Consider the following 22,903-nt stretch of genomic DNA (forward strand, 5'->3'; position numbering starts at 1 on the left):
CCAAATATACTTACAAACATACATTTAAATCAGTGGGTAGTGCTTACAGATTTGGGCCTGAATGCATAGAAGTGGACTAAGGCAGGAATGGCTTATTCCAGGTATAGCTCCTTTGTTACACTTCATTGGGTGAGAATAAAGCTGGTTTACGTAAAACTGGTGCAACGTTACTCCTCGAATAAGACAGTGTTATGCATCAGGACGGAATCTAGGCGTCAAAACAGACACTCGTATATCATGTCAACCAAAATAGGCTTTTCAGGTCAATACTTGCAAGAATCAATAGTTTAACTTATGTAAGTTATACCTCTCATAGAGTAACTTTAAGGAATGGAATATCTTTTAAATCGTTGATGACGATACCGTAGTTGACAGTATCGTCAAACTGCTGTCCTGATGTTGACATAAGGTGTTTCAATGACAGGTAACAACACTCCTTCTCGCCATTTGCACTTCAGTCCCACAGAATACAGCTACACCGTGGAATAAGCTTTTTCTCCGTATAATCACTCGTTATATGCATACCGGTTTTCCTGTACCACGAAGAGGCGAATAAGGATTTTCTCAGAATACTGTAATGGTCTATTTTATTGGTGCTTTACGCCGTACTCAAGAATAGTTCACTTATACGACGGCGGTCAGCATTAAAGCGCGACTGAGATACTTGTTTAATTCTCATGTGACCTGGAACTCATTCACGGACAACGAATTTAAACTTTGATATGGAATTCATGCCTGGGATATTCATTGTCTACCCAGCATCATTGAAAACTGATGACCGCTTCTCTCGTGTGTGTTACTGGCTTTATTTTTTATTTGTATAATTTCTTACATACCTTTGTCTTTGTGAGTTAGTGTTAAACGTTGTTTTGGAAATGGGTCTTGCGATTATCGACTTGGGACGCCTTTTACCGACTACGAATGGTATATGAATGTCGCACTTGACTCTTATATTTATGGCAACAGGAAACCGTAAAGAGCCCGGGGTACCATACGTATGTTTCTGCCAGACCTTCACACGTACGCAAATAGCCTGACGTACAGGATAGCTATTCCCTTTGATGCATTTGGCCCCTGGTGTTTATTAAAATTATCTACCACATAGAAACAAGGTCACATGTATAACAAACCCATCTCTTGAAATTGGGAATGTCCTGTTTGGTGGTATGTGAATGTGAAACAAATTATTTTATTCAGCGTTTGCGCGTAGAGAGGGCAACATTTATTACATTTTCAGTTTTAATTTTATTAACAAAATTGTCCAGATTAAAATCTGACGTTTACGAGTTCAACTAAAGGTTCCTCTGCAGAAATTTATATTGAGCCAGTATCACTTTTAAATGGATGCATACAAAGGTTTATTGTTATTAAGATAACACAGTCGTGATTAAACAAGTTACTCAAACTGACAGATGAGCGCCTCGCCCACCCTATGTTGTTACTATTCCTCACAGTGAAGAAGGAACAATGTACGATTTCACTGCCCGCTGCCGTGTTGTGGGAAATTATATTTTGGAAGATGAAGCAAATGAAAGAGATTAAATCCTTACGCATACACGCGATGAAAAGGTCAGCAAAATCATTTGCTTGTTGAAAGATGAAGCAAATAAATTCATGAGTGAGATATAACTCTGCAAGATCATTTATTAGAATGCTTAGAAGTCCGCAAATTCATTTGTTTCTTTTCTATTCCAGACGGAACAATTGGTGTTCTTATGGGTGTTGTTTATTTTCATCGTCGTTGGAAATGGGTCTGTGCTCGCCGCTATTAGCCTGTCAGAAACTGGAAAAAGGACCCGCATGAACTATTTCATTATGCATCTGGCCATAGCAGGTAGGTTGATGTCAGCTGCTATGATTTATTTATTTATCTATTTATTTATTTATTTGACTGGTGTTTTACGCCGTACTCTAGAATATTTCACTTCTATGACGACGACGAGCATTATGGTGTGAGGAAATCGGGCAGATCCCAGGGGAAACCCTCAATCATTCGCAGGTAGCTGACAGACCTTCCCACGCAGGGCTGAGAAGAGTCAGCATGACAACTGCTATGATGGGGCCTTCCTGAACCCCATGTTGTAATAGATCATCCGACAGTCGCACTCAGTATTGTCACTGTCTGGATAACGAGCTCCGAACAAACCTTGTTACACAAACATTGACGTTGCATATTCTGGGCGACTAAGTCAAGTCGGTATTCAAAGTGCCATGCTAGAAAATTATTTGTCAATAACAAAATATGTATCTCAGTTGGGCGCTTTGGTTGCAACCGTCCATATATCTAACATGGAGATCTAATTCAACACGATGAATACACCGGCCCTAGCCCCGGTTTACGCGAAGTTAGACACAAACATGAAACAGAGCGCCACAGATTCCAAACGCTCTGTTCATATATAATTACAAGAAAATTACACTCAATGTAAAACTTAAGAAACTTGAAGCGACGTTGATTTAAATCGTCACACAACACGAAGGAACTAATAAATACTACAAGGCGACATATGTACACACAACACGCAGGAACCTTCGGTATATTGTTGTCCAAGTAATGATAATTCACAATGTCAAAATTGAAACTGTCCCTTTTGTCTGCGAGAGATGAAACTCTTTGGGCCTTTGTACAGGTCCAGATAAGATGTACTATCTAGACAATCTGTGATTTCCTTTAAATTCAGCGAAGGTGGGTAACTATTTCTCATAGCCTTTGCAATATCCGAATCGTTGAAAGCCAACAGATCATCAATCTAAAGTTCAGTGAATGGGAAAGATTTCTAGTTTCTCCATGTAGTCGTATTCACATAAGAACAGGTATAGGTCGGCCTAAATGGGGGCACAGTTTGTACCCATCGGAATATCTGGTTTCCCCGAATTTCACATAGATGTTATTAATGAGTAATTCATGTAACTCGATGATCTTGGAAACCTCCCATGAATGGTAATCCTTTTATGTGATGAAACTGGGGAAGGCTTTGTTTTCGCTGACGTTAATATAGCGGTTAGCGGTTTTATTAAACCGAAATAATTAGTGATGAAATGATATCTATTATATCCGTGTGCGGAATCCCAAGTAGATATGCCCTTATACGGTATGTGTATTAGAGCATCTCGTTCTACAGTGAGACGTTTGAAATTAAGTATCCACATACAGCTGACGTCTGAATTTTTGCAGTTGTACAACAGTACGTTCCGAAATTACTACGTCTGGTAGTGCCTTCGTTAAGAGAGTTGATACAAGTTTCGTGGTGACCCCACAATAAAGCGGGAATCCTGTAAAGTTGTGGTATATCAGTGTGACGGGAAGTACGAATATACTCCTTTGCTTGAGAAAGGACTGATGTCTTTTAAATAGTGCCTCCAGAGTATAGGTCGTTATGGAATATTTTGATGTTGCTGCAGTTGTTGGGATATTAAGCTCCTCCACAAGAACCTGATAGTAATAATTCTTCCAGACAAATATATTATTAGGGGCTTTAACCGGAGTAACAATAACGTATTTTCTCCGAAGACCATCAGGTACATTTCGCGCGGTAGGCGCCTTCGAACTTGCTTGGCTGTATAATGAGCATTAGTATTAATATGGCGGATTGAATACGCAACGTTTCTTAACTAGCTGAATCCAAGTGTCAAGGACCGAAGGTTCTACCTTCTCCCGTGTAGACCATTTATTTGCAAAATTTTCAAGCGCTGAAAGGACTATCTTATAATTAGCTCTCATATTTATCTTTCTCGGCTTTTACTTCGGACCTCTCCCAAACAGCTTTCGCAGATTTTCATTGCTTACTATATCAAGGTATCCGTCATGACATGTTGACAAGAACTGTAAGTGAAGTCTGACGATTCAGTCATAACTGTATCTACCAGCTGAACGATAAGACATGAAAGTCTTTCCCGTACTTATATATCTTGGATGCGATTGTTTTTGTATATTGGTAGGAAATGCGTGGGGCTGTCGTAATTTGAAATAATTCGGTACAGCGTTGCGTACCTCTGGATCATCTAAAAGCCGTGGAAGGTTGATTGAATCAAGACCGCTATGTAGGTACTTTTATTTCAGGAACAGCCTATTTTTAGCAGTCTGAACTGTTCTCGATGGTAACCTGGACAAAATTTATTTATTTCATTAGTGTTTTACGCCGCGTTCAAGAATATTTCACTTATACGACGTCGGCTAGCATTATGATGGAAGGAAACAGGTCATAATAGTTCCCTGATTTTCCAGTTGACATCGAAAACAGTATGCTTTGAAGAGGAATAAACGATATCTATTATTTGAATGCTGAAGTCGTCTCAGCCATTGTCGGAGGCAGAAAATGTTTGCCTGTTATAAGCAACTGTTTTCCCCAGACTGATTTTCTGTGGCCATTTACTCCTAGATGTAATTTCTGGGTCGCCTTATCAACGTACTGTTGTCAGAACTTTTTGCATGAAACCAAATAAATGCAATACGATGATTTACAACCAAAATTAACATACGACTGACGAGTCAGAGATGAACGAATGTTATCTCAGGTATTTAGGAGTGGACATTTTAGACAGTTCCTATTTCCACACTTAATCGTTTAATCGTATTTTACATGATTTTGTTTGAATCCCTTGTTTTGCCCTGTGATATAAATCAGGCACCGGATGGAAATTGGCCTTAGTGCTGTGAAACCGTTTGGTGGCTGGCCCTGTGACTCGGCACCATAATTCACAGCGTTAGTCTCATCATTATGTCTAGCACAAATGCTAGAGTACAAGATATATATGTGACGAAGCGATAACGTGTGAAAGGAAACATACCACATGACGACACAGGTATCTGTACAAAATCTGCGAGGTTAAATTCAGCTTCATGAAATGTAGTATTCGAAATAAAATTCAATTTGAGACAATAAAAAAAGATAAATAATCTCAGGTGAACATCTCGAAACCCGATGGACCAGTAAACAATTCATACAGGTTTTCGAAACGGCCGGAGGCATTCAGTCAACACGAGAATCAGATATAAAATACAGTATTATTAATTATATCTCTGAGACACTTGATGGATGACACGAATTACGGACAAGTTTTAACTGTAATTTAATCGATTAGATGCATGGAAAGTGACTGACAAGTTTAAATGCAAATGTGCTTAATATCCAGATTGACTTGCAGGTCATTCAAAACGCCATAACAGTATTGCTCAGTCTCTGCAAGATTCCGTCCTATTGTCCCACTTTATATACTTTCTTACTTCTTTGGTGGTTTGTGTTATATGTCGTTTTGGGTATTATTGACCTGGAATTCCTTATGAGTCAACGGCTGGTATACGAATATCTGCTTGGACGCATATATTCTGAACGATTACCATGCCCTGTCGTTATCAGCTTAACCGTATTGCTTATTCATATCACATTCATAGAATCGGGAAATGTCAATATATATCGGAATGTCTGCTACCTCTTTTGAGTAGTACGCAGAATACTCACCAATATTTTGATAAGAGGTTGGGACTGGGATCGTATCTAATGAAAATTTCCATGAACACATCTCGATATTCTGAGTAGTTTATCAACATCTCCGTGAACTACTGATTAAAGACGACTGCCATGTAACATGACTGGTTATTTAAAATTAAGAAAAAATCATTCAGTAAAGTCAGACGAGGTCATTTGAAGAGCCAAGGATAGCTATTCTAAATAGCGCGTGGCTTACTCTTGAAAAGCCTTGTGTAGCTATGTGGTAAAATTTTGGTGTATTTTTGTACACAGTTGCTTTTATAGAGCAAAACGTGACAAACACCAGCTTAAATAGATTTTCCCCTGGTTGACTGGGACAACACATTGTAGCTCGGCTTCTCCTGGATGCAATGTTTTGTAGTCCTTGTCAACAATGGTTTAACCTATACGTAGATTTTCAAACTTTCTCGAAAGCAATGGTTTGTGCCAAATACATCAGCCGATAATTGACCATGACGAACATCGGCGTACATGATGTCATCTCTTCACAATTGCTTTCACCGGAATGGAAAGTAACGTTGTTACAACAGCTTCCACCGAGCGTTTTGCATGCGCTAAGGGGAGTCTTACCATAAAATGTATGGTCTTTCGTCGCCTTTTTGGTAAAACCAAAATGGTCGGGGGTTAAAGAATATATTACTCCTGAACAGTCCTAGGAATTGATGGACCGTTAAACGTTAACACTCCTTTCTCGCAGTCTCAAAAGAAGAGCTGGAAATGAGTTGTGTGTGTGGGGGGGGGGGTGGGGGGGGGGGGGTTCTTCTAAATACCCCATGATTAATTTTATGGACTCGGCATTTAGAAGGAAGAGTGAACATTTTCCTTTAGAGCAGTTTCACCCCGAGCGATTGCTCTTCCTAAGTTTGACGTCGATCGATTAATTTTCGTATGGTTTTCTGTACTGTGTTAAATGCTATACTGAATGCTTAATTAGTTTTCAAACTTAAACGTCTACTTAGTGGATGCATCACACAGACATGCACGACCGCTGCCCGAGGCAAACTTTGAATTCGCTCATGTTTTTCTCGTCTGATTTGAAAGTCAAAATCCGTTTTGCGTAAAGACCGTAGCTCCAGGATATCTGGGCAAATCACCAATGTTATAAAACAGTTACATTATGCTTTTCATATCTCTGAAATGGAACCTGTGTTTTCTGAGGTAATAGCAACCGCATCTCCACTCGTCTCCATTATCGAAGGGGCCTCCGTGGCTCAGTCGGTTAGCGCGCTAGCGCAGCGTAATGACCCAGAAGCCTCTCACCAATGCGGTCGCTGTGAGTTCAAGTCCAGCTCATGCTGGCTTCCTCTCCGGCCGTAAGTGGGAAGGTCTGGCAGCAACCTGCGGATGGTCGTGGGTTTCCCCCGGGCTGTGCCCGTTTCCCACCCACCATAATGCTGGCCGCCGTCGTATAAGTGAAGTATTCTTGGGCACGGCGTAAAACACCAATCAAAAAAAAAAAAAAAAAAAAAAAAAATCCATTATTGACAGCAAGGTGACGTCATCTTTTACCCTAGCTCTCTATCGTTGAAGGTAATTCGCGTATAATAGTCATAGTCGTATAATATTTCATTTAAACGACGCTTCCTTCATTATGGTGGCAGGAAACCCGGGGGAAACCCACGACCATCCGCAGGTGGCTGGCAGGTGGCTGGAGATCGGCGATGAAGGACTAAGTGATAAATAGCCTTCTCGGAAATTGGGCATACTGGAAGGACATTTCTTCTACTGCTTGAACTGTTCATAGAGCCGGCCTACTATATCATTTGTACAGTTTACAATTAGCCTGGGGTATTTCTGGTTCAGGTCGTAGCTTCCAGAGGGGTTGTGCTGGTACGGTAAATTCATACCCCTATTAAATGTTTACAAAATTACAATAGGATTGTTGTACAACTGGATTCATGATCAATTCTGACACAAATGGAAATAAATCTAAGTACCACTGAGGCTGATCGAGACATTCGACTGTCGCTGGCATATATGCTTCCGTTATGTAACGGTGGCTTCAAAGATGAGAGCACTGCTGACCTAGTTATTGCGGACGTCAGAGAAAGCACCTCAGCTCAAACACGTTTCAATAACTTTGCTGTATTTTACAGAAAAAAACAAAGCGAAAAAACAAAAGACAAAATTTAAATCCTTCAGTTCTAATAAATTCAGAGAAAAATTATATCATAAGATTAAATCAATTTTAAGCATTGTCCCATAAAGCTTAGGTATCCCATTTATCACTGACTCGGCTATTTGTTATTTAGCAACTGCATGCTGACTAACGCTAACATGAACGACAAATATGTATTTGTATAATTTGAACAGAGTGTGTATGTGTACCTAAGGTCTGCTGGAAAGATAAATGCTGTTTGAGCCGAGACAATATGCTGCTTCCTGACATTAATTGTGATACCGTCGCTGAATATTACACGGCTTGTAAAAATCGTCTGAGGTGATCCGTAAAATGATACAGATCTGTCCAACAACACAATGTTAACTGGCCTTTCTTCTACACGTAAATAAATCGTTGTAAACGATTTCAAAATGATGTCTAATGCAGTAGTCCTATGTTATACGTCACTTCATGGAATGAAATGGTAAAGGCTCTGTCACAGCTTAGGCCGCGCAATCTGATAGCAACGCGTTTGATTGGATAAATTCTTCAAGATGGCTGCTTCGATTCACACCAGCCGTTTGTGTAGTATTGCCATTTTGTTCTACATGTTATTCGATGAAATCTCATTAAAATAATAAAGTGCGATAGTTTTTAGAAAAGCGTTCTATTGAAATAGGTTTTCACTAGTTGCTGTTGTGTCCATTAACAATTTTTCAGTCATATGACGACGAAGGAGCCCTTAAGAGTCCATGTAATGTCTCCCAGCAGGACAGATTTTCACCTCTCTTGTATCTAGTGCTGCTTCACTGAAACGATTTACCGAAGGCAAGTAAGCCGCCAAACCTGAGCCGTTATACTGATACGGGTCAAACCAGTTGTTTCACTTCCCGTTAATCCTTAACGCCAAGCGAGGAAGCTACAACTTCTTCTTTTAAAGTCATACGTGTCATCCGACCCAGGTTTGACCCTGGATCTCCCGCCCCTGAAGCGGACGGTCGCTTGTTGCTTGAACTACCTTCTGACACAACTGAGTTTCCTCCCGGCTCTGCCCGGTTTCCTTCACCTTCATTCTGATGGCCATCGCATAAACGAATCATTCCTGAGTACGACGTAAAACACTCATGAATAAATAAATACTGAAACCCTTGTCGTTGAAATTTATTTACAATATGTGGTTAGCGTTATAACGCTATACTCGTTGGCGATCGTTTTTGTTGGTTTGAGTAAACCCCATTACTGCTACATCCTCTCCCTTTTCTTATTAATCAGTAATATACTTCTTTGTAACAAAGTTATTTATAATGTCTGCTAATGTGATGACTGTATAGCAGTTTGGGTAATTCCAGCCCAGAATCGTCCAATAAATTGTAATTAACATCACTGCATTTTTACTTTATTGTGGTTAAGGTGATGTGCTAGGGGATGGAAAATTGCGAAAATGCACGCATTTTTATGAACGTTTAGAATCCTAATTGAGGTAACTTGACTAGAGGCCTGTTTTCACCGGTTACGTGAGATCAGTGACAACTATCACACTGTCGTCGCTGATCTGGCTGTATTCACCAATGTGTTATATTATACGCATTTGATGAACCAAAGTGATAAGCATAACAGCTCAGCGCAATGAACCAGAGGCCTGTCACCAAGGCAGTCGCTCTGTGTTCAAGTCCAGTTCATGCTGGCTTCCTCTACGACCGTACGTGGGAAGGTCTGGCAGTAGCCTGCGGATGGTCATGTGTTTCCCCAGGTATGATGTGTGATATGCCCTGTTTCCATCCACCATAATGCTGGTCGCCATCGTATAAGTGAAATGTTCTTGAGTACGGCGTAAAATACCAGTCAAATCCAGTATCATATTAAGCGTGCATTCCGTAATTTATTCCTTTGCAGACTTGTCCGCAGGCCTGGTAAATGTTTTGACAGACATTGTGTGGAAAACAACCGTGGAGTGGTACGCCGGAAACATAATCTGCAAAATTGTCCGTTACTGTCAGGTGAGAATTACCCATGGCAAGACAAGTAGTCCCAGATTCCATTGGGTGTCCTGATCTTAATTCCTAGAACGTGACGGAGATCGTTTGACAAAGTGTTTTGCTTGAAAAATTTCTTCCCCAAGATCTCCAAAATATTTATTGGGCAAAATATTCATGTATTTATTTCATTGGTGTTTTACACCGCACTGAAGAATAACTCACTTATACGACGGGCCCAGCATTGTGGTGGTAGGAAACATAGCAGAACCCTGGGGAAACCCACGACCATCCGTACGTTGCTGACAGACCTTCACACACTAGGACGGCAGCATGAACCTGACTAGAACTCAGAGCGATCGTATTGGTTAGAGCCTTCTGGGTCATTGCGTCTTGCTGGCGCGCTAACCACCTCGATCACGACCACCTCGCTCTGGCCGGTATAGTATAAGTTAATATTTTGATTATGGTGTTAAATAATTAAATATTAAACAAATATTAAAGTTTCCTACATACACAAAATATGGCCTTAATAGACGCCGACAGCCTTTTTCTTGATCATAAGAATTTATTTATTTCATTGGTGTTTTACGCCGTAATCAAACATATGTCACTTATACGTGGGCTGCCATTATTACAGCGAGAGGAAACCGGGAAACCCAGTACGGCTTAATTTAATAAAAACCTCCATGTTTTTGCTCCATTTGTAGGCCGTGGTAACGTTTGCCTCAACATACGTTTTGGTATCTCTAAGCGTGGACAGATTCGACGCGGTGGCATGGCCGATGAACTTTTCCAACAGCGGTAAGACTTTGTGATCATCACCGCCATATTATCATATAAGACAAAATCATGAAACAAGTTCAGGTAAACCATCACAGCAAAACAGCCCAATGATACATGGTCATACAATAGCGAGCAGTTACAGCTGATACATGGTCATACCATTGCGGGCAGTTAGAGCCGATACGTGGTCATACCATGCCGAGGAGCTACAGCCGATACATGGTCATATATACCATGCCCAGGAGCTACAGCCGATACATGGTCATACCATACCGGACAGGTGCAGCCAATACGCATCACTTGTCATGAATAAGGGTGCGTCGAGTTGAAACTCTTTTGTTGATAAATGTCTTTTAGTATCGTGTGACTTAGAAAAATGTTAGGTAAGCTTGATGACATTAATTGACAGATGACTTGTTCCATAGGCACAAACGCCATTTATTTCCTTTAGGAACTTAAATGCTCAGCTTATGAATTTTCTCTATTATTCAAATCTAAATTACTTTCTGGGAAACCTTATTTGAGACGCCCATGTAATAACAAATGTGATCAAAAGTTGCCTTACATTTTAACAGGTTGGACTTTCTTATCGATAAGGTAGTCCAACCTTATCGATAAAAGAGTTTCAACTCGAAACTCCAGCAGTGCACAGAACAAGGTAACACGCTGTGTAGGCATCGAGAGGTGTTCAAGAATTTTGATAGCTTGTGATATGTACAAGCAGGACCAACTTATGACAACACATGACCAGTTCATTCTTTAATGAAAGTTAATTACAATTATATGAATATGGAAATGCAATTGCACAAAGATGTATTTTGTTACGTGGAAACAAGGAAAACCTATATCATTTAGCGGGCGCTTAAACGCAAGGATGAGACAAAGTTTCACAGAAGGATCAGTACAGTTTTAATCGCGCCTTAAATGTGTATCAGAGTCATCTTCCATTTACCCGATTTTGAACTTGGACTGTCCGAGGCGGTGAATTGAGTTGATTCTCTTCTGCTGTCTAACATCAGTGGCGAATATATTACATATAAATCGGCATATTTATATATTTATATTTGAAAAAAAAAAACGACCAATGGTCATAGACAAACATCGTTCATTCCGGTAGATTGTTGAACTTCAGTTGTAATGCCCGATGATACATTTTCACGCGGTGAAGCTCTGACCGACCTGTATAAAAGTGCACTAAGCTGATTATAAATCAAGGGTTTTAAGTACATCTGTACTCATTACTCGGAAGAAACAAGCCTTTAAGCCCTCAATAAATTGCTTGAGATTCACCCTGTCAATGCATTTTCTCTCAATCATGTCTTCAATAGATCACGTGTGTGTCTATGTTGTTTTTGACCGCGTTTTACGGATTTAATGTGATAAACAGACCAGAATAAGACGACATGCCAAATAATGATAGACTGGATGAAGTTTTTTTTTAAAGTACATCTGTGAGCAAGTCTGGTAACTTTTGCACAGCCTTTTTACTTTCTATGCTGTACGTGTTTAAATTATGTGAAGCATAAATTAAACCACCATGCTATCTTTATTCAGGCCGTCCAAAGGGACATTCGTTTACCAGGTGTCAATTAAAATGCACGTTTTGGACCGATAAATGCATGATCCATTTCCAAAACAAGGTTGAATATAAAGCATTAAGGAACTAGGAAGATATGTAATGTCGAAAAGTGTTATCGAATGCGTACTGGATTGAACGCCTCGACTATGACACATGTCTTTCCGAGATAATTCAAAACTGATGACTACGTCTTCTTCCAGGTAACTTCTTCCGATACAGTTAAATATGTAATTTTAAGAGAATCTTAAGTTTACCTATGTATTTATGCATGCATTGGATTGTCGTCGTTCTCAATTATATTTCAATCATATGTCGCCGAGGAGACATTAGGTGTGTGTACATTTACTGCTAGGGTGAGTCCATGCCGCCAAAGTGCTGCTGCCACTGAAGTATCTGTCATCCGACTTCTTGCCCAATGAATGTCAAATTCTCGTTGTCAGCCTCCAGAGCCCGAATGTTGATCGGTATGGCGTGGACCATGTCATTGGTCTTCTCAGCACCCGCACTATACATCAACAATGAGGAGTTAACGAACGGCAAAGTGCAATGTTGGATCTCTTTTCCTCAACCCATACATTGGAAGGTAAGGCGGTTGTCAGTCGCTCTCACATCTAGACTTTTGGGGCCTTTAAAGGATTTGGACGTACTATGAAAGTGTCATTCAAACTTGCTTCCTATCCTCCCTTCCGATCTTTGCATATCATAGATTCTTCACGTGTGTGGAGAACAGAAATTAGAAACCCGCACAGCTTTAAATTCTTAAGTGTTCTTACTATATGGTTGACTAAGCAAATACCCCAAGTCCTATATGAATGTCTTTTGGATAAAATATTTACATGTTTACGCGTGGGGCCTAAGTGGCCTTGTGGTTTGCATATTAGCGCAGCATAATGACGGAGTTACCAATCAGACCGCTAAGAGTTCAAGTCCAGCTCATGCTGTCTTCCTATCCAGTCCTACAGTGGAATGTCTGATGACAATCTACGAGTGACGTGTATTTCTTACCTCCATTCAGCTTGCCACCGTCATGTATAAAGAGAAATATTCTTCAGTACGGCGGAAAACTTCAATCGAATAAATAAACCCAAATAAATATATTCACGTAAGTTACAGTAATCCTATTTTCTTAAGTGGCTATGGTGATGTGGGTTTCACTTAACATATAGAAGTTATGACGGATGGAAGAAGTTTCTTGAGAAAATAAATCCAGCAAATAACTTTTTTTTCATTTACGGATGAGAAAGCTGTGAATCAATTTGTTCTGATGATGTTTGATACTTGTCATACGAATCGTTGCAACTGTACTGCTAGTGTAAAAAGCTGCAGGTCTGGAAACAACCTGCGGATGGTCGTTGGTTTTCCCCAGGCTATCCCCGGTTTCCTCCCGCCATAATTCTATAAGTGGAATATTCTTGAGTATGGCGTAAAACATCAATCAAATAAATAAATAACATAAAGCTGCAAGTTTATAGTATGTCGAAGAACCTCGCCTTGCTGTCACATATTTCCTGTGAAAAAACGCAACTCCGGTACTTGTCAAAAAACGCAAATTTTACTACTCGTATCGTATGCAAAAAGAAAATTTCTCTTTCACTTGTTCAGTCAAAGAACGAGACTTTACTACTCCTATTTTATTTAGACGAAAATCACTTATTCTGTCAAAGAACTACATGTGTCATATTTAAAAACACAGTTTTCTTACTTCCACGTATTCCAACAGGTCATTTTGTTCTTGCAGGTTTACTTCACACTGTTGACCGTGGTGTTGTTCATACTACCAGCTCTCGTCATCACGATGTGCTACACTGTCATCGTACACGTGATATGGAGCAAAGGGAGAGTCGCTAGTGGACCGAAACGAGAATATATACCAGTACAGCAAGATAAACGTAAGTGACAGAGGGCTATGACGAGAATGTATTGCAGTGATGCACGATAAATGTAAGTGACAGTGAGCTCAAACGAGAATATACACCAGTACTGCGAGATAAACATAAGTCACAACGGACACAAGCGAGAATATATACCAGTACTGCAAGATAAAGGTTAGTGACACCGCACTCAAACAAGAATATATACCAATACTGCCAGATACACGGTAGTGACAGCGCGCCCTATCGAGAATGTATACCAGTACTGCCAGATACACGGTAGTGACAGCGCGCCCTATCGAGAATGTATACCAGTACTGCCAGATACACGGTAGTGACAGCGCGCCCTATCGAGAATGTATACCAGTACTGCCAGATACACGGTAGTGACATAACACCCTAACGAGAATATATACCAGTACTGCCAGGTACATGGTAGTGACAGCGCGCCCTATCGAGAATGTATACCAGTACTGCTAGATACCCGGTAGTGATAGCGCGCCCTATCGAGAATGTATACTAGTACTGCCAGATACACGGTAGTGACATAACACCTTAACGAGAATTTATACCAGTACTGCCAGATACACGGTAGTGACAGCGCGCCCTATCGAGAATGTATACCAGTACTGCCAGATACACGGTAGTGACATAACACCTTAACGAGAATATATACCAGTACTGCCAGATACACGGTAGTGACTTAACACTTAACGAGAATTTATACCAGTACTGCCAGATACACGGTAGTGACAGCGCGCCCTATCGAGAATGTATACCAGTACTGCCAGATACACGGTAGTGACATAACACCCTAACGAGAATATATACCAGTACTGCTAGATACCCGGTAGTGATAGCGCGCCCTATCGAGAATGTATATCAGTACTGCCAGATACACGGTAGTGACATAACACCTTAACGAGAATTTATACCAGTACTGCCAGATACACGGTAGTGACATAACACCCTAACGAGAATATATACCAGTACTGCTAGATACCCGGTAGTGATAGCGCGCCCTATCGAGAATGTATATCAGTACTGCCAGATACACGGTAGTGACATAACACCTTAACGAGAATTTATACCAGTACTGCCAGATACACGGTAGTGACATAACACCTTAACGAGAATTTATACCAGTACTGCCAGATACACGGTAGTGACATAACACCCTAAGGAGAATATATACCCGTACTGCCAGATACACGGTAGTGACCGTGCGCCCTATCGAGAATTTATACCAGTACTGCCAGATACACGGTAGTGACATAACACCCTAACGAGAATATATACCAGTACTGCTAGATACCCGGTAGTGACAGCGCGCCCTATCGAGAATGTATATCAGTACTGCCAGATACACGGTAGTGACATAACACCTTAACGAGAATTTATACCAGTACTGCCAGATACACGGTAGTGACATAACACCTTAACGAGAATTTATACCAGTACTGCCAGATACACGGTAGTGACATAACACCCTAAGGAGAATATATACCCGTACTGCCAGATACACGGTAGTGACCGTGCGCCCTATCGAGAATTTATACCAGTACTGCCAGATACACGGTAGTGACAGTGCGCCCTATCGAGAATGTATATCAGTACTGCAAGATACACGGTAGTGACATAACACCTTAACGAGAATTTATACCAGTACTGCCAGATACACGGTAATGACAGTGCGCCCTATCGAGAATGTATACCAGTACTGCCAGATACATGATAGTGACAGTGCGCCCTATCGAGAATGTATACCAATACTGCTAGATACCCGGTAGTGACAGCGCGCCCTATCGAGAATGTATATCAGTACTCCCAGATACACGGTAGTGACATAACACCTTAACGAGAATTTATACCAGTACTGCCAGATACACGGTAGTGACAGTGCGCCCTATCGAGAATGTATACCAGTACTGCCAGATACATGATAGTGACAGTGCGCCCTATCGAGAATGTATACCAGCACTGCCAGATACACGGTAGTGACATAACACCCTAATGAGAATACCAGCACTACCAGATACACGGTAGTGGCAGCGCGCCTTAATGTGAATATATACCAGCACTTCCAGATACATGTTAGTGACATCACACCCTAACGAGAATATATACCTGCACTGCCTATATACGGTAGTGACAGCGCGCCCTAATGTGAATATATACCAGTACTGCAAGATAAACGGACATAAAGTGACAATGGACCAAAACGAGAATAAATACTAGTACCAGTACTGCGAGATGAATGTAAGTTACACCTTGTTAGTTTACTTCCACAACAATGCTTGTCGCCGTCGTATGAATGAAATATTCAGCGTAAAACAATAAACAACTAAATAAATAAATCTGTTTTATTTTCAGTTAGCACAAGAGCAAGGTCCATGTCCAAGAGTAGCAGCTCACGAGGTGTTATACCACAAGCCAAAATACGGACAATAAAAATGACATTGATCATCGTTATAGGTAAGATCCCACGGTAATCCCGCCTGGTTTCAAATTACGATATGTAACCACATGGGCTCGAACCATGGCTTAAACTAAACAATACGTGTTGTATATATGATATTGGTATAGTGATTGTGCCTCACAAAAATCTGCATAAGAACAGAGACAAGGTGGGAAGGCGATAATTAGTCTATTGCGTCAATTAACCGATTAATTAATACTTATCTTTTAAGCTGTCATCTATATTTTACTATGGATAAAATCAGTTATACTCCATACCAGGGCTGACTTTCATCAATGACACGTAACACTACAAGCTCTGCACATTGATGTGCTGGGGCCGTAGGCACAAAGGGATTGTAATATTAATTTGATTATAAATAACTAACATAAAGATCGTAGACCTAACCTAAAACGGTCACCTTCCTGCATGAAGGGACTGTAAGCTAACATAGTTGTAAGTATTACAATCAAAAATAACAATCGTGTCGTCCCTATTGTGAATATTTACAACTAACGCTAAGTACTAATACTTACATTAGGTAGTCAGGTGGTTAGTGCTTGTCCGCTTGGTTTGCAATGATGTGGAATTCTTAAAAAGGTGCTACGATTTTTTTACAAGTTGTTAGCTGCTAAATCATTACGTTGTTGGACTCTTTCAAAAATCAAGGCATGAGAAAGTTATTGACTGGTACATTGTCCAGGCAACCTTTAGGTACGAGTATAATTTGACGAACGGTCTCTATGGTAACATCTTACACTTCCTCTGTACAAGCGGCGCAATTTATTTTTACAACCGATTGTGAACTCAATTGTAGGTCTTACAATCGATTGTATCTACGATGGCCTTGTCCAAGCGGGCCCTGGACGTCCACATTATTGCAAAGAAAATGCAGTTAGAAAACCTTTTCTTCATGATGCCACACTCCATTAGAGCACTTCGTTGCTTTAGGTGACGCTAATTATTTAAAAAAAAGTGACATGCTCTTTAGTGGTGTCGGCGGATGGGGACAACCAATCCGTTTCCTTGCTGTAATCTCTCAGTGTTTAGCGCCAAGCTAGGCCGCAACAAGCACCATTTTTATATGGTCTGTTCTATGACCCGACCCGGGTTTAAATACAAACCATGACACAACACTACCATGTGTAAAAAGATGAGTGAATAGAGGGAAACCGGTAAGAAGACTACTCATCCATGTATAAGCTGTGCACAAATCACATAATTTGCTACTTTGAGATTTAGTGTAGCTATTAGCCTTACTTCCACCCGTTCAAGGCGGAAGCTTCTTATAGCAGATCATTTAGGGTGCCTCGCACGGTGGCAGTACCCAAGGCCTAGAGGTTAGCCTACCAGGGCTGCACAATAACCCAGAAGCCTTTCACCACTGCGGTCGCCACTGCGAGATTAAGCACAACTCTTGTTGGCTTTTTCTCCGTCCGTACGTGGGAAAGTCCGCGAGCAACTCCGAATGGTCGTGGGATTGCCCCAGGCTCAGTCCGGTTTCCTCCCACCATAATGCTGGTCGTCGTCGTATCAGTGAAATGTTCTTGAGAACGGCGTAAATCACCAGTCAAATAAGTAAATTATGAGTATCAAAAGAGAAGTGGTCAATGTTTTTGACCCACCTGGGCACGTTTAATATTCACTCACACTTCTGTCGTAAACAGTTGGTCTTTTAGATGATAAGAATCATTGATATTAATAATCTCGAGTTATTTTATTTCATTTTTAGTCTTCATTTTGTGTTGGAGTCCATATTTCATATTTAACCTGGTGGATATATACGGACACGTCCCTGAGGGGATAGAGAAATACGCCATATCTACTTTCATACAAAGTTTGGCGCCACTCAACAGCGCCGCGAATCCAATAATATATGGGATATTCAGTACAAGAGTTTGTAGAAATTTACGGTAGGTAACTTATGTCACTGAAGTCAGTATGATCGTAAGCACCAAACTTCTCATCTTCTGCAGTATTTTTCGTGAAGGGCCCTACTTTTTGTAAGGTTGTACATGTATTTACACATTGGCTTTACATAACAGTAACTGGCGAAGGGTGGTTGTTTCTAACGTGCAATGGGTAGTTTTCTCCATCCGTACTTTTTTGCTGCCGCTAGTATCCTTGAATACAGAATAAAAAACGTCAAGAAATAAGTATTCATATTCTAGTAGCTTTTTAGAAAATTGTCTTAAATGATTTTCGCATTTAGCCAAATGATGGCTTTTTCAACGATTGCCTACTTTCCAATATGAGATTATTGCAATCTTTCAACATACTTTTCAACACAGATATCTCTGTACTGTTACAGAAGGATACGCTTCGTCAGTTCCCTGTCCAAGTACGTGTATTGTCAATGTCAGCGTCGACGGAGAGGCCGGGGAGCTCGGCGGTTGTCGGGATTCACGGCTTCCTGGTCAGATCAGACTCATATAACCGATTCCAAGAGAAATGGGTCGGTACCGTCGTCGCAACGCAGAACGTCCGCCCTGCCGCTTACACAGCGCCATCTATCAGAGAGGGATAGTGCCATTTTAAAGAAAAATCTGGTCATTCGCTTCAACAAGGGAGGTGACTCTGGTATAGAGGTCGATACAGACGCTGTAACGGAAGTGTGAAACGTTCAGGTCTTCATCACCGATTTTGCCACGCCATTATTTCCTGTCTTTGGTTTTTTATTTTGTTTTTAACGGTTGCAGTTGCATTTGCTCAAAAATGAAATACTCTTCAGTTTAACGGTAAAGCATGTCGTCACTTTTTACAACGCCCTTTCGTCAAGAAACTACGCTATTGGTAAAATTGTAATAAAAATTGTAATATGGTGTCAAAATACATATTGATCACAGCTTCCGTTTGATGCGTTATTCATCGACGTGTAATAATCAAATACTTTGACTCACACAAAGAGGATACCATTTCTATGAAAACAAGCATTCTGGAAGTGCAGCACATTGTTCGTGGCCCCTGCTTGTTTGAGCGATCGAAATCATGTCTTTGTATAAGTCCATAGCAAAACAAACATGGTCATAATTTTCTTGAAAGTGGACAAGAACCTAGACCCTCAAACTTCATCAGTACTTTTTTATTGTGAAGTTATGTAATGATGAAGGCATTAACCTCTTTTCAATGCAATACGATGAAAAAAAAATTGAAAATACAAACCGGAAACAGTTTAAGTCTACATGTGGGCCAATACGTCCAAATTTTTGTCCAAATTGTAAGTAGGAATCCGAAACTCGAGGTCTTGTAACTTATGATAAAACCATGTATCCATTTTCAGTTCAATTTGTTGAATCTTTGTGATGTGATGTGATGAATGTGTAATAAATTTATTTCACTGTAAATTTGTTTACATTTCATCTGAATTATGATAATATTTATGTGTACTTTAAAATTTAAAAAAAATGATTTAAATTAAGGCTGAAAACATGTTATCTCAAAACCAAATTCTAGCAGAAAGATATTTATCAAACATGCGCTAAATCCTCATTTGGCACATTGATATGAAGGCAACATATACCATGAGATGTTCATTTCATTGTGTTTTTCTCAGTCTAGAAAAATAAAATAAAAATTAAGCTTTTTCATAGACTATAAATTTGGAAACTCTTACATCTAAGCTTCATGTAGTTTTTAGGTTTTCCCCACCTTTAAGCGTAAGTCCTAAACTTACTTCGCTCAGGCTGATTGCAAACTTTTCGACTTAAGAAGCTGAAAGGATGTCCAATTGTGGGCGCTTCGACAAAGCTTTATTTCTCAGGGTCCAGTTCACAAAGGGGAATACAACATTTGTTTATCGCACATTTCTGGTACGTTTTATTGTACGTCACTATTACTATAGTATTGTCCTATATGTACGATTATCGAGCATGTATTACGTCTTTGTAAAACTGACCCCTGATTCAGAAATTTACAGCACTGTGATGGTATTTTGAAATTTGCACCTTCTTGTCGTACGTCTATGTGGCCGATTTCCCGCCATTGGCCAACCACCACGACTCTTATTTAAGGAAGTCACGATCACCTTATCACTACTTTGTGCCAGCGGTGTAACTTCTTTTTGCAGTTGTGTGGGTTACAGTGGGTTCGATAGTAGATGCATACTCACCGGTATCCTTTGTACAGATGTCATCACAGAAAACATATTTTCAAACTCATGATATAACGCACGCTCACAAGAACATGTTCCGTTTCTTGAAACTTTACACATAATCCTTTACAAATATATGTATACGTGTTTAAAGCAACAGTTTGATTGTGTCTATTGGCTGTTCGTTTTTAGGTTATTTATTTATTTATTTGATTGGTGTTTTTCGCCGTACTCAAGAATATTTCACGTATACGACGGCGGCAAGCATTAGTTTGGGAGGAAACCAAGCGGAGCGTGCCGGAAACCCACGACCATCCGCAGGTTGCTGGACGACCTTCCCATGTACGTCCGGAGAGGAAGCCAGCATGAGGTGGACTGGAACTCACAGCGACGTTTTTAGGTTATCGATATGCTATATAATGTTTACCTAATAGGTCATCAACAAAGTGTTTTCGTTACAGCTTTTTGTATTTGTGTATTATTTGGTGTCCGCGAGAACATAGTGCTTTCTTAATTTTCCTGATTACTGGGTACTTGTCTTCGAAATCACGTAAACTTTCTCGTTTTAAATAAAATGCTGTCTAAACAGTCACAGCTAGACACGGAAACAGACAGATATGTCTCCTCGCTTTGAAGGGAAAAACATTGGTGGTTTATCTATTTCCAACGTATAGAAGAATCATCCGTCGTGTAAGTTTCTGATTGATTTGGGGCCCTGAAAGCAGACAATTCTTGGCTTTGCATAGCTAAAGTTAGGAAATGTTTCATTTGTTTGACAGGCAGGAATTAAAATAAAATTTCTTTGTAAAGGGGGTTATTCTCTCTGTGAAGCCGGGACGGGGGAGGCACTACCGGAGTGACTGACGGCGTGAGAGCACGCGGAATATGTACTGTTTCGTGACGGGCGGGCGCTGGGGTCCGCTTGGCAGCCCGCGTTTGCGGGAAGGGGTGGGGGTGGGGATATGGGGTAATAAATGTGCTTGCTTACGTAATTGGTCCACTCTCGTCTGTGGCACTTACCGAAACACTGGCAAGATTTGTTCTCGGTAGGCCTGATATTTTGCGTTTGATATCAGGCGTTGAGGAGTATGGAGTAATATAGGAAAGCTTGACGAGATATTGCGTTAAGTCGAGTCGTCAAAACGTGAAATAGAGGCATCTGTAGACCAGAAGATTGACGGACTTCGTGCCGATTTTGCGCATGCCTCCAACGACATTCAGCATATCAGAGACGAAAAACACTTTTCACTGGAAGCGACAGGCAATAAGTTACAGTTTAATTTCAGTCGTCACGTATTAGAGAGTCACATTAAATGGGCACTTATCTGTAATTTGTAATGCATAAGATATTGGTATCGTTCGTTATAATTTTGCAATGACACATGTAAGCTATCGAATACGACCTATTTTTTTAGCAATAAGTACAGACAAATGCGTTCATCCCCTGAGAAAAAAAATACAGGTCAACTGAGCTTTCAACAGCAAGCACGTTCTTTCCTGCCTTCATTTTTCTCCATGATGCAGACCTCTCTTACTTGATAATAAATGGAGTTTGCATCTTCGACTTGTTGTATGAACCGGTATTGAACAAAAGCTTGTTCAACTATTGCCTCAATCTCGCTAAAAAGAAATCTTTGCTACTGCTTCTAAATTCAATGTACTAATCAGCATAAACATATACGAATTGTTTCTCGTTCGTAGGACATTCTACGCGGTGACATTTATAGATAGCGGAAGTTAGAAGAAAAGAATACTGGTTCACAAAGATACACATAAAAAGGTAACCTGTATAGGGTTACGGGACACGTGATCATAAAAATTCATATCACGATCAGGTTGTACAGAAAATCATAACTCCACCTTTGAGCAGCCATGATATCATCTCTAAGTTCGTGCTTTTCACTTCGAACCAGAAGTTTAGAAGATAAATCCGTAAACCCTTCGTATATATCGTTTTGGCATAATAATTTTCTAAATGAAGATGTGATATTAAATATTATTTATTTTAATATATATTTGTTGTGTATATTCCAAATAATTATAATTAAAGACGTACAGCATAGAGACAGAAACCAGAGTAGCGACTACGGTGTGACAGCTGATGAATACACATGCAATTAATCTGAATTATGATAATATTTATGAATGTATTAAAAATACAACTATGATCAAAATCCAGATTGACCACATTTGTTAGCTGAAAAGACCAAATTCTAGGGCAAAAATATTTATTACGCATGTGCTTACATCCTCATTTATAACAATATAGCACAAAGTCAATATATGTCACCACGTGGTCCCAAATAACCAATATTAAAAAATTATTTTCAAATCAAAGAAAATATTGAAGACCTCATCTACAACTGACTTTGCGCTTTCTTTTGATGCTTTCTCCACTTGTAAGTTTCTGTCTTGTTAGGAATCGCCAACACTGCATCCACCCAGGCCATAGCCACGTTCACTGTCTCTGTGCCTCAAATATTTCAATGTAAATTTGGTACAGCTCATATCCTTACAGAAATCCACCGTATACTCACAGAAATACTTCTTGAAATA

The 22,903-nt window shown here is 40.2% G+C and overlaps 1 protein-coding gene across 1 annotated transcript; it reads left to right on the forward strand.

Moving 5' to 3' along the window:
* The first annotated feature begins 1,149 nt into the window (after nt 1-1,149).
* On the forward strand, nt 1,150-18,875 carry LOC135464359 (cardioacceleratory peptide receptor-like). The gene is made up of 9 exons (XM_064741784.1): nt 1,150-1,164; nt 1,660-1,834; nt 9,484-9,587; nt 10,274-10,367; nt 12,369-12,511; nt 13,667-13,817; nt 16,173-16,274; nt 17,990-18,170; nt 18,569-18,875. The coding sequence occupies exons 1-9, from the start codon at nt 1,150-1,152 to the stop codon at nt 18,873-18,875; spliced, it is 1,272 nt and encodes a 423-aa protein (XP_064597854.1).
* Nucleotides 18,876-22,903: the final 4,028 nt, after the last annotated feature.

The sequence above is a fragment of the Liolophura sinensis genome, chromosome 4, assembly GCF_032854445.1.
Source record: "Liolophura sinensis isolate JHLJ2023 chromosome 4, CUHK_Ljap_v2, whole genome shotgun sequence".
NCBI lineage: Eukaryota > Metazoa > Mollusca > Polyplacophora > Chitonida > Chitonidae > Liolophura > Liolophura sinensis.